This window comes from Engystomops pustulosus, chromosome 6 (assembly GCF_040894005.1).
Source record: "Engystomops pustulosus chromosome 6, aEngPut4.maternal, whole genome shotgun sequence".
Taxonomy (NCBI): Eukaryota; Metazoa; Chordata; class Amphibia; order Anura; family Leptodactylidae; genus Engystomops; species Engystomops pustulosus.
This window is the reverse complement of record NC_092416.1, coordinates 107,219,622-107,233,075: the sequence shown is the minus strand read 5'-3', so window position 1 is coordinate 107,233,075 and position 13,454 is coordinate 107,219,622. Positions and strand designations below refer to the sequence as shown.

Here is a 13,454-nt window from a genome sequence, read left to right as displayed (position 1 = left end):
GGAGTCCAGGCTCACTCTCTTGGGGATTGATTCTGCGCTCCCTAGAATAAGGGATGTGGTGGGTGAGGGGGGACGCATGTGGAAATGTGTAAATAGGCGCTCGACACATGCCTGGTTCCTGGCTCAAATATCTCCAATTGCGGCATTTCATCTCCTCTCTGGCACCTGTCCCAATTCTCACATCTACTCTCACTACATTTGAGGAACTATGCCTCACTGACACGCATCTCACCCATACGGTCTCATTACTGTATGGAGTGTTCTTGGCAAAGGAGACAGGGGATTCGACACCATACTATGCTAGAACTTACCACAGAGCAATGGACTACTGTCTTCACTCTAACTTATGTTCTCTCATCGTCTTGCAGAATACAGGAACTCAACTAAGATTATTTCACATTGGTACCGCACCCCGGTTAATCTGAGGCAAATTGATCCTCAGATCTCGGACCAGTGCTGGCGATATGGAAATGACACGGGCACGATGCTCCATATTTGGTGGAGCTGTCCGGTCATCGCCCCCTTGTGGCAGAATATTAACCAGCTATACAATACTCTGACCAAATCACTGGTCACCCTGACAGCAGAGCAGGCCCTCCAAGGACAGGAAACCTGAGCATAAAAAGAGACTCCTCCCATTCCACCTCAGTTTGGTTAGAGATTTTCTTGGAAGAGCCGTTTAGTTAGTAGACAAAACATATACACATATTCATTCGGTATATTTTATATATACATATACATACATATATAATGTCTTTTTTTTTTTTTTTTGCGACACCCGTGAACCAACACCACACAGAAAAGTAACACCCGGGTGGGAATACCAGGTGCCGTCGTGACTTGAGGAAACAACATTACCGGTAAGAGTAATTCATTGTTTTCCCCTTCATCACGACGGCACCACCAGAGAGAATTGCAGAGAATCACAAACAATTAGGGGGGGGATAATAGAGGATAAGACTTTTCTTCCAAATGAAAGAGAAGAAGAACCCATCACATCCACCCTATAGTGTTTAAGGAAATTGTGAGGGGTAGACCAGGTGGCCGCCTGGCAGATCTGTTCCAGCGTAGCATCCCTACACTCGGCCCATGATGTAGCTAATGATCTAGTTGAATGGGCACGGATGCCGTCCGGGACAGGAACTTCCGAAATCTCATAGGCCATCTGAATAGTCACTTTAATCCATCTAGCGATGGCTGAGGAAGATGCTTTATTCCCCTTATTCTTTCCTGAAAAGAAAATGAACAAGCTATCTGATTTCCTCCACCTAGAAGTAGCATCCAAATACTGTACAATACTCCTCCTAACATCAAGACAATGAAAAGCCCTCTCCTTCTCTGTCTTGGGGTTACTACAGAATGATGGAAGGATGATGTCCTGAGATCTATGGAAATCGGATACTACCTTAGGCAGGAACCCTGGGTCTGGTCTAAGGATAACCCTGTCATCCAGGACTCTACAATATGGATGTTTATGAGACAAAGCTGCCATTTCGCCTACTCTTCTGGCTGAGGTGATGGCTGTAAGAAAAATTGTCTTAAGTGTGAGAAGCTTTATGGAAATATTTTTTAATGGCTCAAACGGAGGGCCTGACAAAACTTTGAGAACCATGGATAAATCCCAGGGGGGTAACTTACTCCTAATTGTGGGCCGAATTCTACCTGCTGCCCTAATAAATCTGGAAATCCACGGATGTTTGGCTAACTCCTCATCAAATAAGGCTCCTAGAGCTGATACCTGAACCTTAAGAGTAGCTGGCTTGAGACCCTTCTCTAAGCCTTTCTGCAGGAACTCAAGGATTTGACTAACATTAGGCTGAGCCAACCGCTCTGGGTCTTGACCGGAAAAGGAAAAGTAAGCCTTCCAAATTCTATGATATATCTTATATGTTACTGGTTTCCTACTCTTCTGAAGAGTGGAAATCACCTCACGAGACAAACCTTGCTTTTGGAGAATCATCCTCTCAATAGCCATGCCGTCAGATGCAGGGCTTTTATCTCTGGATGGAGGATCGGGCCCTGTGACAACAAGTTCCTGGATTCTGGAAGCACCCAGGTATCGGCTCCTGACAGCTCCCTTACACTTGAGAACCATGCCCGACGAGGCCAAAAGGGAGCGATCAATATCACCTTTGCCCTGTCCTGTCTTATCTTCCGGATAGTCCTGGGCAGGAGAATCATGGGAGGAAAGGCATAAAGAAGAGGACTGTCCCACTTTTGAGAAAAAGCGTCCACAGCTAAAAGGAAGGTCTGCCCTGTTGAGGGAAAAAAATCTTTCTACCTTGCGCTTTTTCCTTGTGGCAAAAAGATCAGCGGCATCCCCCAAAGCCTGACTATCTTCCGAAATACTGACTGACTCAGTTCCCATTCCCCTTGATATAGGGTCTCTCGACTTAAAAAATCTGCTGAAACATTTTCTACACCTCTTATATGAATCCCTTTTAGAGATGTAAAATAGGTCTCTGCCAAGGATATGATCCGAGTGGCTATGAACATAAGGCCTGAATTTGTGCCGCCCTGTCTGTTGATATAGGCAACTGCTGTAGTGTTGTCCGACATCACGGCCACCCCATGTCCCTGTAAAAGAGGAAGTGCTTGCATCAGGGCTTTTAAGATTGCTAAGAGCTCTTTTTTGTTTGACGACAGGTCCCTTTCTGCCATATTCCAAGTACCCTGAAAAAACTGATTCTCCATGTGGGCCCCCCACCCCCATGGACTGGCATCCGTAGTGTCCTGTCCTGACTGGGGTTCCAAGAAAGACAACCTCTAGATTTCTAACGTTTAACCACCAATCTAGGGAGTTTAAAATGTTTATGGGGAGGAGAACTTTTACTTCTAAGGCGGTCTGATCCCTGTCCCACTTTTCTAGAAGAAAATTCTGAAGACTTCTTGAGAGGTACTGAGCCCAAGGAACAGCAGGGATGGCGGCTGAAAAAAGACCCAGAAGAGACATACCCTTTCTTAAGGAAATCAGGGGATTTTGTTTTACCTCTAGCACCAGTGATCTTATTTTTTCTACTTTTTCTACTGGAAGAAAGGTCCTCTGTCTTTGGGAGTTTAACCATGTCCCTAGAAAAAGCTTTCTTGTAGTGGGAACCATAGATGATTTTTCTTTGTTTATCAGCCACCCTAACTTCCTCAATATCTGAAGGACCCTGGACAGTTGATTTTGTACCTCCTGACTTGAAGACCCTACCAGTAGGAAATTGTCCAGATATGGTATGAACAACCCCTGTGTTTCTCGTATGTGGGCTGCCATTTCTGACACTATTTTTGTAAAGATTCTTGGGGCAATCGCTATCCCGAATAGTAGTGCTCTGTATTGAAAATTATGAACCTCTGCATCTACCTGAATGGCCACCCTTAAGTATTTCTGAAAGTCCTGATGTATGGGGATGTGGTAATATGCGTCGGCTAGGTCTATCGAGACCATGAAGCAATCGGGAAACAACAGGTTTACTGCCGCTTTCAGGGTTTCCATCTTGAATCTGGAACAACCAGGAATTTGTTTAGGGGCTTTAGATTCAAAATGACCCTCAAATGAACCCCCCGGTTTCTTTACCAGGAATAGATTTGAGTAAAATCCCTGGCCCTGTTCGGCAAGAGGAACTTGACACAGTACCTTTTTCTGGACCAGGGTCCAGACCTCTGTAATCATCGCTTCTCTGTTTTCTTGGAAGCGGGATACGTGATGATTGATCGAGAGGGAGGAGGAGAGAGAAATTCCATCGAGACGCCCTTCTGAATTGTCTGTAACACCCACTTGCTTCCTGATATCTCCGACCAGGCTTCGAAGAAGTGGGCCAGTCTTCCCCCTACGGAGCCTGGCATCATAAAGCATTGGGTCTGACGCTTGGGGTCTCTGGTTTGATTGAATAGCAGTCCTCGATTTTTTTGAAAGGCTCTGAAATTCTGATTCCTTTCTGCTCCCCTTCTCTGAGACCTCTGACTCCGAAAGGGACGAAAGGAACCACTTTGGGTAGAAGGAAAAGATTACACCCCACATTCTCCAACAACTCTTCCAACACCTTCCCGAATAACAATTTTCAGTCACAAGGGATTCCACATAGTCTATTTCTTGACCCTATGTTCCCTGGCAGAATTTGACAATGCTGATGAACGAGCAGTGAGTCTAAGTGCATCGACAGAGACGTCTGCTAAAAAGGCAGCTCCCTTCTGTACATTAGAAACCGATAAAGCTAGGGCATCCCTCGGCACCTAATTTCGAATATCCGTTTCTAGTTGATTTAACCAAAACAACATAGAACGGGAAACACAAGTGGCTGCAATATTAGGCTTAAAGGCCGAGGTAGCCGAATCCCAAGACCTTTTGAGAAAACTTTCCATTTTCTTATCCATGGGATCTCTAAGAGAACCTAGATCTTCAAACGGGAGAGATGACCTGCGACTGACCTTCGCTACAGACGCATCCACCTTAGGGGCAGAGCCCCATGTAATGGATACATCTGAGTCAAAGGGATACTTCCTCTTGACTGATCTAGGAATATACGACTTTCTAACCGGCTTCTCCCATTCTTTCTGTATCAAGGATGACACTTTAAGGCCTTCAAACATAATATCCTGAACGGACTTAGGTTGCTTTTTTTCCCTCAATGTCCATAGTCATCCTGACGAGCTTAAGGTGGTGATCAGAGTCGTCGATATTAAATAGAGGACGCCCTGCCTGCTCTGTTTCAGAAGCCAGGGAACCTGAATCACTAATTGAGGCTACACCTTCTTCCTCTGATCCTGACCCCTCTGCAACATATACTGCCGCAGAGGTGCCTGGCTGTTCCTGAGTGAGCGGGGGTGGGTTAGGATAAGACAAATCTCTGGCCTTTTGGACTTCTTCTCTAACCACGCTCCTTAATGAATCCATCCAAACGGCAGATTCCTCAGTTAAGATCTTGCCAATACAGGTGTTACAAGTGGCTTTTTCATAACTGGAAGGGAGTTTATGAGCGCAAATTTTACACTCTATGGTGCGTCTTACGGGTAGCCTTTTTTGGCCCCTCTTCTCCCCAAGATAGGCAAACAATACACCCGTTATAAGATCAATACAAAAAAAGTGAAAGCACTCACCGCCCTGCAGTATAGTTACCGGGGCTGGAGTCCTGGGTGTCTCTAAGATCTCACTTGTCTGCCATGCTGCACAGCTGACTTGTTACCAGCACTAAGCAATCCCTCTCGTCCATTTTTAAAAAATCCCGCCAAGTGGGCATGGCCTTTGACCCTACTTCCGGTCAGAACGGCCAGCAGAGGGGGAACACAAAAAAACGGCCTTACCGGGACAAAATACTTATTCTTGCAGTAATATAGTAAAGGCGCCCCCACCGCATTGTAATTACGCGGTGCGCCATATTTCTTTTCTCCGTCACTTCCGGTGCGCACTTTCCACTTACCCCTGTCATCAGCGGGTGCCGGCAACTAAAAACAAAGTTCCGGCCGAGGTCCCGCGCGTACAGAGGGAGGAAGCGCCACGATCCTCATCCCCGCACCGGAGGATAGAACTGACAGCGTCCCACACTCCTTTCATGGAGAAGGGTAAGTGAGACACCGCAGGGACACCATCACAGCGTGCTCAGGTCCAAACTGAGGTGGAGTAGGAAACCAAACTGAGGTGGAGTAGGAGGAGCCTCTTTTTATGCTCAGGTTTCCTGTCCTTGGAGGGCGGATCCCTATCTCTCTGGTGGTGCCGTCGTGATGAAGGGGAAAGATCTCCTGAGACATTTTCTTGTAGCTACTCGCCAGATTATTCCTCGCTGTTGGAGATCTCCTATTCCCCCCTCCAGAGCGGACTGGGTCGCCGCCCTCAATCATATCTTCAGAATGGAAGAGTTGAAGGCTATTGATTCCGTCCCAGGAATGTCATATTGTCTACATTGCCCTTGTTCTATGTTATACGTTGGTCAGACCTCACAGGAATTGTAAATTCCAACCAGGATATATTTCGGTATACATTATAGAACTGTATGGGCCTTGGATATGTTATTCATAGTTTTTTTTCGTATTATTTGTGCATGGATGATTATTTTAAGTCGGTCCCTAACATAAACTAATAGTGAAATATCTTACTTTTGGTTATCATCTACTTGGAGTCGTTCTCCAAGTCTCTGGAGTCATTCTGAGGGTGTATCCGTATTTCTATGTCCTCAAGCTACGATGCTGGGATTGTGGGTCACAACCACAATGACCAGACAGACATACTTGAAACCTCACATGAACAGCCTGCGAAACCCACGATCGCATGGTAGCCCGGAAAAAAATATATAAAGGTAAGTGCAAGCTATCAATCGCTCCACATATTGCCACTTTGCTAATGTTTCATAGAATTAGAAAAAAATGGTAAATGAATAAACATTTTGAGATGTGTTAACAGTTCTTTTAAACTTTACAACAGGAACCTATGACTTGATATAGTGTATAAATTATGAAGATAACCATCTTCTCCAAAAAAGGTGGGTTCATCCTTGAAAAACATAAAATTCTAAAAGCACTTATCCATAAGTATGAAAAGACAATGTTAATTAGGATATTGCCCCCTTCTCTAAAAGGAAAATTACCCCACATATTAAGCATTACTCCCAGAATCAGATCGGTAGCATGGGAACTACTTTGTGTTTACATATTATATTATATCGTTGTTCAATCACCCTGAAATAATCATAACTCTATTCTTCTAGTATGATATTATGGACTGTAGACCCATATTACAAAACACACTGTGCAATGTTGTGCTGATTATTACATTTAACAGTAGACGTACCGATTCGTCTATATCTGGTGCCTCCTCTTAAAAAAACTCCACATTATATGGCATGTAGGGGGAACTCTAAACTCTCTGATGTCACAAAGTATATACCATGCACAACAGCAACTCAATAAGTGAGAATGAGGTCCACTCTCTTATTGAGACCCTCTGGATGTCGCGTGCAAAGCACAAACATCCAGAAGGTCTCCCGATTCAATAGTTTGCGCTTGACATCGCGAGCCCCCCCCCCTCCTCCCCCATAGACCAAAAAACTCTCTCAATTCCAGTCCAAGTGAAACCCTGAGTTTTCTTGTTGTGAACCTCCCGGGAAATGCCTAGATAAAGCAGAAACGTTGACGGTATTCCCACTTATGTCTGATAAATGTTGCCTAATTCTGGTCTTGTGGGGGCTTGTAGTGTGTCCACATACTGGCTGCAGCAAATAGAACTCACCACATATATCACATTCTCAGAATTACAATTAATATAGCTGCGGATTGTGTGTTCTTTGCCTGTGGTGTACGAAATGATACTATTCTGTACAGATATATGTGAACAGGCTTTGCATCGCGTGTGGCCACACCTAAAGCAGCCTGGAAATCGGAGCCAACTAGGAGTGGGGCGTGTCCTCTTGTAGCCACACATTTTATTCGGGCTGCTGTTATGGGGGCCATGGTGTCATCCTGTGACAATAACAGTAAATATTTGGAGACTATACGTTTGATCTGCGCAAATTGCCTACTATAGTTGGTGGAAAAAAACAAAACATACTGCTGTTTCTTTTTATAAGTCCCCCCTGAGGGTGATAACCCCTAGGGTCCCTGAGCAAATCACGCAGTTTCAATTTTGAAATCTAATTATCAGCTGCAGTCAAATCTGAACTTCTATTTTTCCTATCGGTAAGTCTTCTCCTGAGGATCTCCTTCTCTTTGCAAAAAATGCCATCCTCCGTACAATTCCTGCCTAGTCGTACCATCTCCCCATATGGAACAATCCAAACCACAAGGGGAGGATGGCACGAAGACGCCAGGAGAATGGAATTCCCTGCTGTTTCCTTCCTGTAGGGGCTTACTATAACTATCTTCGAATCCTGTTAAGCAAACATCCAGAAAGGTAATTTGTTGACCTCCATACATATGGGTAAATCATAAATTCATCTCATTACAATTTAAATAAGACAAAACAAATTCCTCAAACAGCAATGCCACTCCCCTCCATACCCACACCAGGTCGGCAATGTAACGGCCAAGCCAAACGATCGACTCCTGGTATGGGTTGGATGGGGAAAAGACAAAATTATCCTCTAACTGGGACATATAGATATTTGCAAGGGAGGGGGAAACTTGACCCCCATAGGGGCCCCCCTCCACTTAAAAAAAAAAAAAAAAAAAAAAAAAGACCATCAAACAAGAAATTATTCTTGAGGAGAAACTCTACAACCAGTATCAGATATTCAGATACATTTTCCCTGTAAGTGCTGTATTTGCTTAGATGCTGCTGGAGAAAATGTATACCCATAGCATGGGGAATAGATGAATAAAGCGAAACCACATTGCAAGATGCCCATTCATATCCATCTTGCCAACCAAAATTATCCATCACTCTCAATAAGTGGTATCTTGCAGAAAAGTCGGGTTACTCTTATTAAAGGAAACCTACCACTTGTAGTGGCAGGTTTCCGATGGAAATACCGGGCACCAGCTCAGGGTGAGCTGGTGCTGGAGCTTATTTTAGTTAGTGGTATCGCGGTTTAAAACACTTTTTAAACTTGTGCACGCGGCTACATAGGAAGTGAATGAGAGCCGCGTGCACGGTAAGCGCCGAGCGCGTACCTGCCTGCACCGGCTATAAAGTTTAAAAAGTGTTTTAAACCGCGATACCGCGGTTTAAAACACTAACTAAAATAAGCTCCGACACCAGCTCACCCTGAGCTGGTGCCCGGTATTCCCATCAGAAACCTGCCACTACAAGTGGTAGGTTTCCTTTGATGGCAGGAGGTAATGATCAACCCATTCCCCCAGTCTCTCACTCATACTCCCAATGCCCGCAACAATAGGTCTCAGGGGAGGGGAACCCCTTTATGGACCTTAGGGAGAGAGTGGAAGACTGGGATCTTATGTCCTTTGTCTAGGAGGGGGGAGATGTCAAGCGCAAACTATTGAATCGGGAGACCTTCTGGATGTTTGTACTTTGCACGTGACATCCAGAGGGTCTCAATAAGAGATTGGACTTCATTCTTACTTATTGATTTGCTGTGTGCAAGGTATATATTTTGTGACAGTCCCTACATACCATATAATGTGGAGTTGTTTTTTAGAGGAGGCACCAGATAAAGACGAATTGGTCTACTGTTAAATGTAATAATCAGCATGACATTGCACAGTGTGTTTTGTAATATGGGTCTACAGTCCATAATATCGTACTAGAAAAATAGAGTTGTTATGATTATTTCAGGGTGATTGTGTTTACATATTATATTATAGTTCAAAGTAGGTCCCATGCTGCACATCTGATTCTGGGAGTAATACTTAATATGGGGGGCATTTTTCCTTTTAGAGAAGGGGGCAATATCCTAATTAGCACTATGTCTTTTCATACATATGAACGATTTTATACGTTTTTCAAAGATGAACCCACCTTTTTTGTAGAAGACTTATCTTCATAATATATACTATACGAAGTCATAGGTCCCTGTTGTAAACTTTAAAAGTTTTTAACAGAACTGTTAACACATCTCAAAATGTTTATTCATTTACCTGATATATGGTTTTCTTTTTTATTCTATGAAACATTAGCAAAGTGGAAATATGTGGAGCGATTGATAGCTTGCACTTACCTTTATATATGTTTTTCAGGGTTACCATGGGTACGTGATCATGGGTTTCGCAGGCTTGTCATGTGAGGTTTCACGTGTCTGGTCATGTGACCCGCGTACATACATTTCACCGACGTCTAATGGAGTATTTCCATACAAGGTAAATGTGTGCCAGTTTTCTCTAGTTTTCTGTGATTCCACCCCCCCTATTTTTGTGCCCAACTCTGGGATAGTGTTCACGCATGTTGCATATAGAGATTGTGTGAACGTATATTAATTTGGGATTATGATTAAGAAGCGGTAGCGTCAAAATGCGTCAATCCAACTTGCTGTTTTCCATATGATGTACCCCACTTTTTGTTAATAAAGACTTTTTATTGGATAGTACCGGTGTGGGAGTTTGGAGTGCCGCTCTTTCTCCCCCCCTTCAACATTTGCGTAACAAGCTATTTTTCTTCGTATCATGTCGGGGTGAATGTTACTTTTTGGTCCATAATGCAATATAGAAGCTGCGCTCACTATGACCATGGCGTCTATAGGATTGAACAGGCTATCGCACACTGCCGGTATCAGCTTCTGAACCCAGGCAATTACCATGACATAACTCTACGCCAAGGTGCGGTAACTGCTATGTTGTACAGTTACGTCAAGGTGCTTCCATAGAATTCAAAAACCAAAATAATGAGTGTCACAGTCTCCCAAAAGCCCTGATCAAAATATAAAAACAGCTGTGTTAAAACAGTAAGAACGGTATAAATTTGCCAGAGTGATCACAGTGATGATACCAACTCAAAGACTAAAGGAGATTTATTAACTTGGAGTGCACAGTGAAAGTTTTAAAAACCGAACCCACAAAAATACGGTGCAAATGCGTTTTTCCCACCACATGTGGAATTTTTCCAGCTCCCCAGTGCGGTACATGGATTAATAAATACAGCCATAACAGAGTACAATTTGTTACACAGAGAACAAGCCCTTGGGACTGAACTCCTGAACAAGCCTTTGTGTGTTGGTCTTCAGAGAAATAGCTTTGAGGAGGGGAGTACTTTACTTCAGTGCTCAACTCTCCACCTCTGACTTTATACAACCAATCTCATTGTTGAAGTGGACTTCTGGTTCATGCCACAACACTAGGCCATAATAGAAAAATGATCTGGAAGGTGATCTGTACATAGCGCGGTTGGTTTATTTGGTCAAATACCATTGACTGGTTTCCTTTAAAAAGGGTGCACACGTGTAGTTTACTTACTGCATTAGCATTTCTGGATAGTAGCTAGTTACAGCAAATTCTTTTTAGATAATGGAAATGTCATAATAGGATATATCCGTTTGGCCCTTACCACAACTTGGTATATTCTGCATCCATCATCTGAGGGCACTCAGTCAGTAGTTTGGTTATTCCTACTGCACATATTTTCTTTTCTACTGGTCCCGATACTTTCTGTATTTCTGGAATGATTATCTTTTCTACAACCATCCCAAACATCCTGCAAGAGGAGGATTATGACACTGTTAGTAGGAACAAAGGCTCCAGGTCCCCCTCTAAAATAAAGGCTACAACTGATTACAGTACAATGATAGAACAAGCACTTTGCAGTATACTTTTATTCCTTTAGATAATATATTTGTTTCCCAGCAATCCTTCATCCTTCAAAGTTTACAGTGATATATTTGCCAATGAGCTTTTTCGGGCACCATGCTTGTGTATTGTTCAATTTTGTTAATAAATTGGGCACCCAGCACTGCCCTTAACCACAGGTTACTTCCCCAGTAATTTTGAGGTGAAGAAAGCAGAAAGGCGGTGCATAGAACAGGCACTGGCTTCTGATTTGCTTGATAAGAAATTAAAGTATAACTAATTGAGAATTGATAGGGAATATCTATAAACTTGAGCAGCATGTTACACATAATGATTTAACATTATTAACATAATGTAACATTTATTAGTTACAAAAACACACAAATTATCTCCAAAAGGGAAAACGTAGCCGCATTCTCGCCACATCACTTATCCATGGTTGCAATACTAAGTCCCGTGACCCCCAACTCGCGTTTCATGTATAGCTTGAAAAATATCCTGTTAAATTTATTATAATGCCAACACACTATACCAGTGGGAGATGTGCCTCTAATTACACTGGTTAAAAAAAATATGTTCCTCATCTCAGTCGCATGGTATCTTGCACATATCGAGGTCCCGTTTGTATTTTGGAATCTCATGTTTTTTGCATATGATATGCACACTTTTAATGAAGATGAATTAAATGAATTTGTGATTATTTATAATGTGGTCAGCTCAGTGTTTTGTATCTTTTGTGATGGGAGTTCACATTTGTCTACTTTTTGGTGGACCCCAAAAAAATAAAAAATAATATATTATATTAATATAAGCCAAGGGTGATAAAAGCATTGGTCACAGCCGCCCCCCAGTATACAGCCAGCAGCCCAAGCCCCTAAGTGTATAGCCAGGCCTACCCCCTGCACAGAGTATGCCTAGCCTACTAACAAAAAAAAAACAAAAAACAAACAAAACTGTGTTTCTACCACTGACCCTAGCTCGATAGTCCTTACTCCGGCTCCATAAGTTCTGGTTATTAGGTGAGCTGGTCTTTCACCATACTATTAAAAAAAACAAAAAAAAAAAAAAAACGTTTTCCAGCATAAAACGTGATGAAAAACCCTAACTCACCTTTGACGTCCCCCAGCAGGTGCTCTTCTGTCTTGGCAAGTGGCTGACATCCTGGTGTGCGTGACGTAGTGCGCAGGGACCCGAAGACAGATATTCAAAAGACAGAAGTAGACCTCTTGGGTACATCAGAAAGGTGAGTTAGGGTTATTCAGCACAATTTTTGTGCTGAAAAACTCTGCTTATACTCAAATATATACTGTATTTTTTTTTTTTAAAAAAGGAATCCAAGGTGGTGTCCAGCTTCCAGGTAAAATATGAAAAATTAAAACATGGCTTTATTCAAGCAATTTAAAAACATGGTGGTCCCACTAAGCATTCAGACGTGTTTCAAGCTATAGAGCTCTTAGCCATACTATAACTTAGCGTCAGACTGCTGAGTTTTGCCACCATGTAGTTCAAATAAAGCCATGTTTTAATTCTCTGAATATTTACAGTACATTAAGTTTAAATATTTTGTATATTTTTTTCCCGGAAGCTGGACCACCCTGTTTGCGTTAAAAAAAAAAAATTATATAATAAATATATATATGCTTTCTGTCCTACAATTGTAGTGAGTCAAGACTTTTTTTTGGTTAAAAATGGGTCTTGAAGCCTTCTATGCTGTTAATCAAATTAAAAAAAAACCATCATCCCCTATACCAGTGGTGGCGAACCTGTGGCACAGGTGCCAGAGGTGGCACTCAGAGCCCTCTCTGTGGGCACCCAGGACATCACCAGAAAAGACAATCTTCCTGCTGTCTCAGACTTGCTGTAGACAGAGCTATTATAAAGTGACAGCGCTACCTGGGACTACAGGAGGAGTGGGAAGATGTGGACAGATCTGGATTATCATTGTAGCTCCTACTCCGGCCCTGATAATTCCTCCTGTTTATGGGAACCTGGAGGGAAGCTACAATGATCATCCAAATTTCTTCTATTTTCTGCTTTATTGGTGTCTTCAGGTGCAGATATGAATGAAAGCTGTGACAGCGCTCGGAGCATAAATCACTTATTAGATTTCTGTGTTGGCACTTTGTGATAAATAATTTGGTCTTGGTTGTAGTTTGGGCACTCGGTTTCTAAAAGGTTCGCCATCACTGCCCTATACTAAAACTAGAACAGGAATTGTGTTGACATCATGCCTGATGAATGGCCAGAGCTCTGCTGGCTCAACTGTCTAAACACTTCATTACTGATCTAAAGTTAAGTATACTTGACTT

General features: G+C 42.8%; 1 protein-coding gene across 1 annotated transcript in view; it reads right to left on the bottom strand.

Annotated features, from left to right (window-relative positions):
- CSE1L (chromosome segregation 1 like) overlaps positions 1–13,454 on the bottom strand; it is a 245,821-nt gene that overhangs the window by 33,080 nt on the left and 199,287 nt on the right. Inside the window, exon 16 of the mRNA XM_072110531.1 lies at positions 10,907–11,053. Coding sequence (XP_071966632.1) covers positions 10,907–11,053 — 147 coding nt within the window. The remainder of the gene's footprint in view (positions 1–10,906; positions 11,054–13,454) is intronic.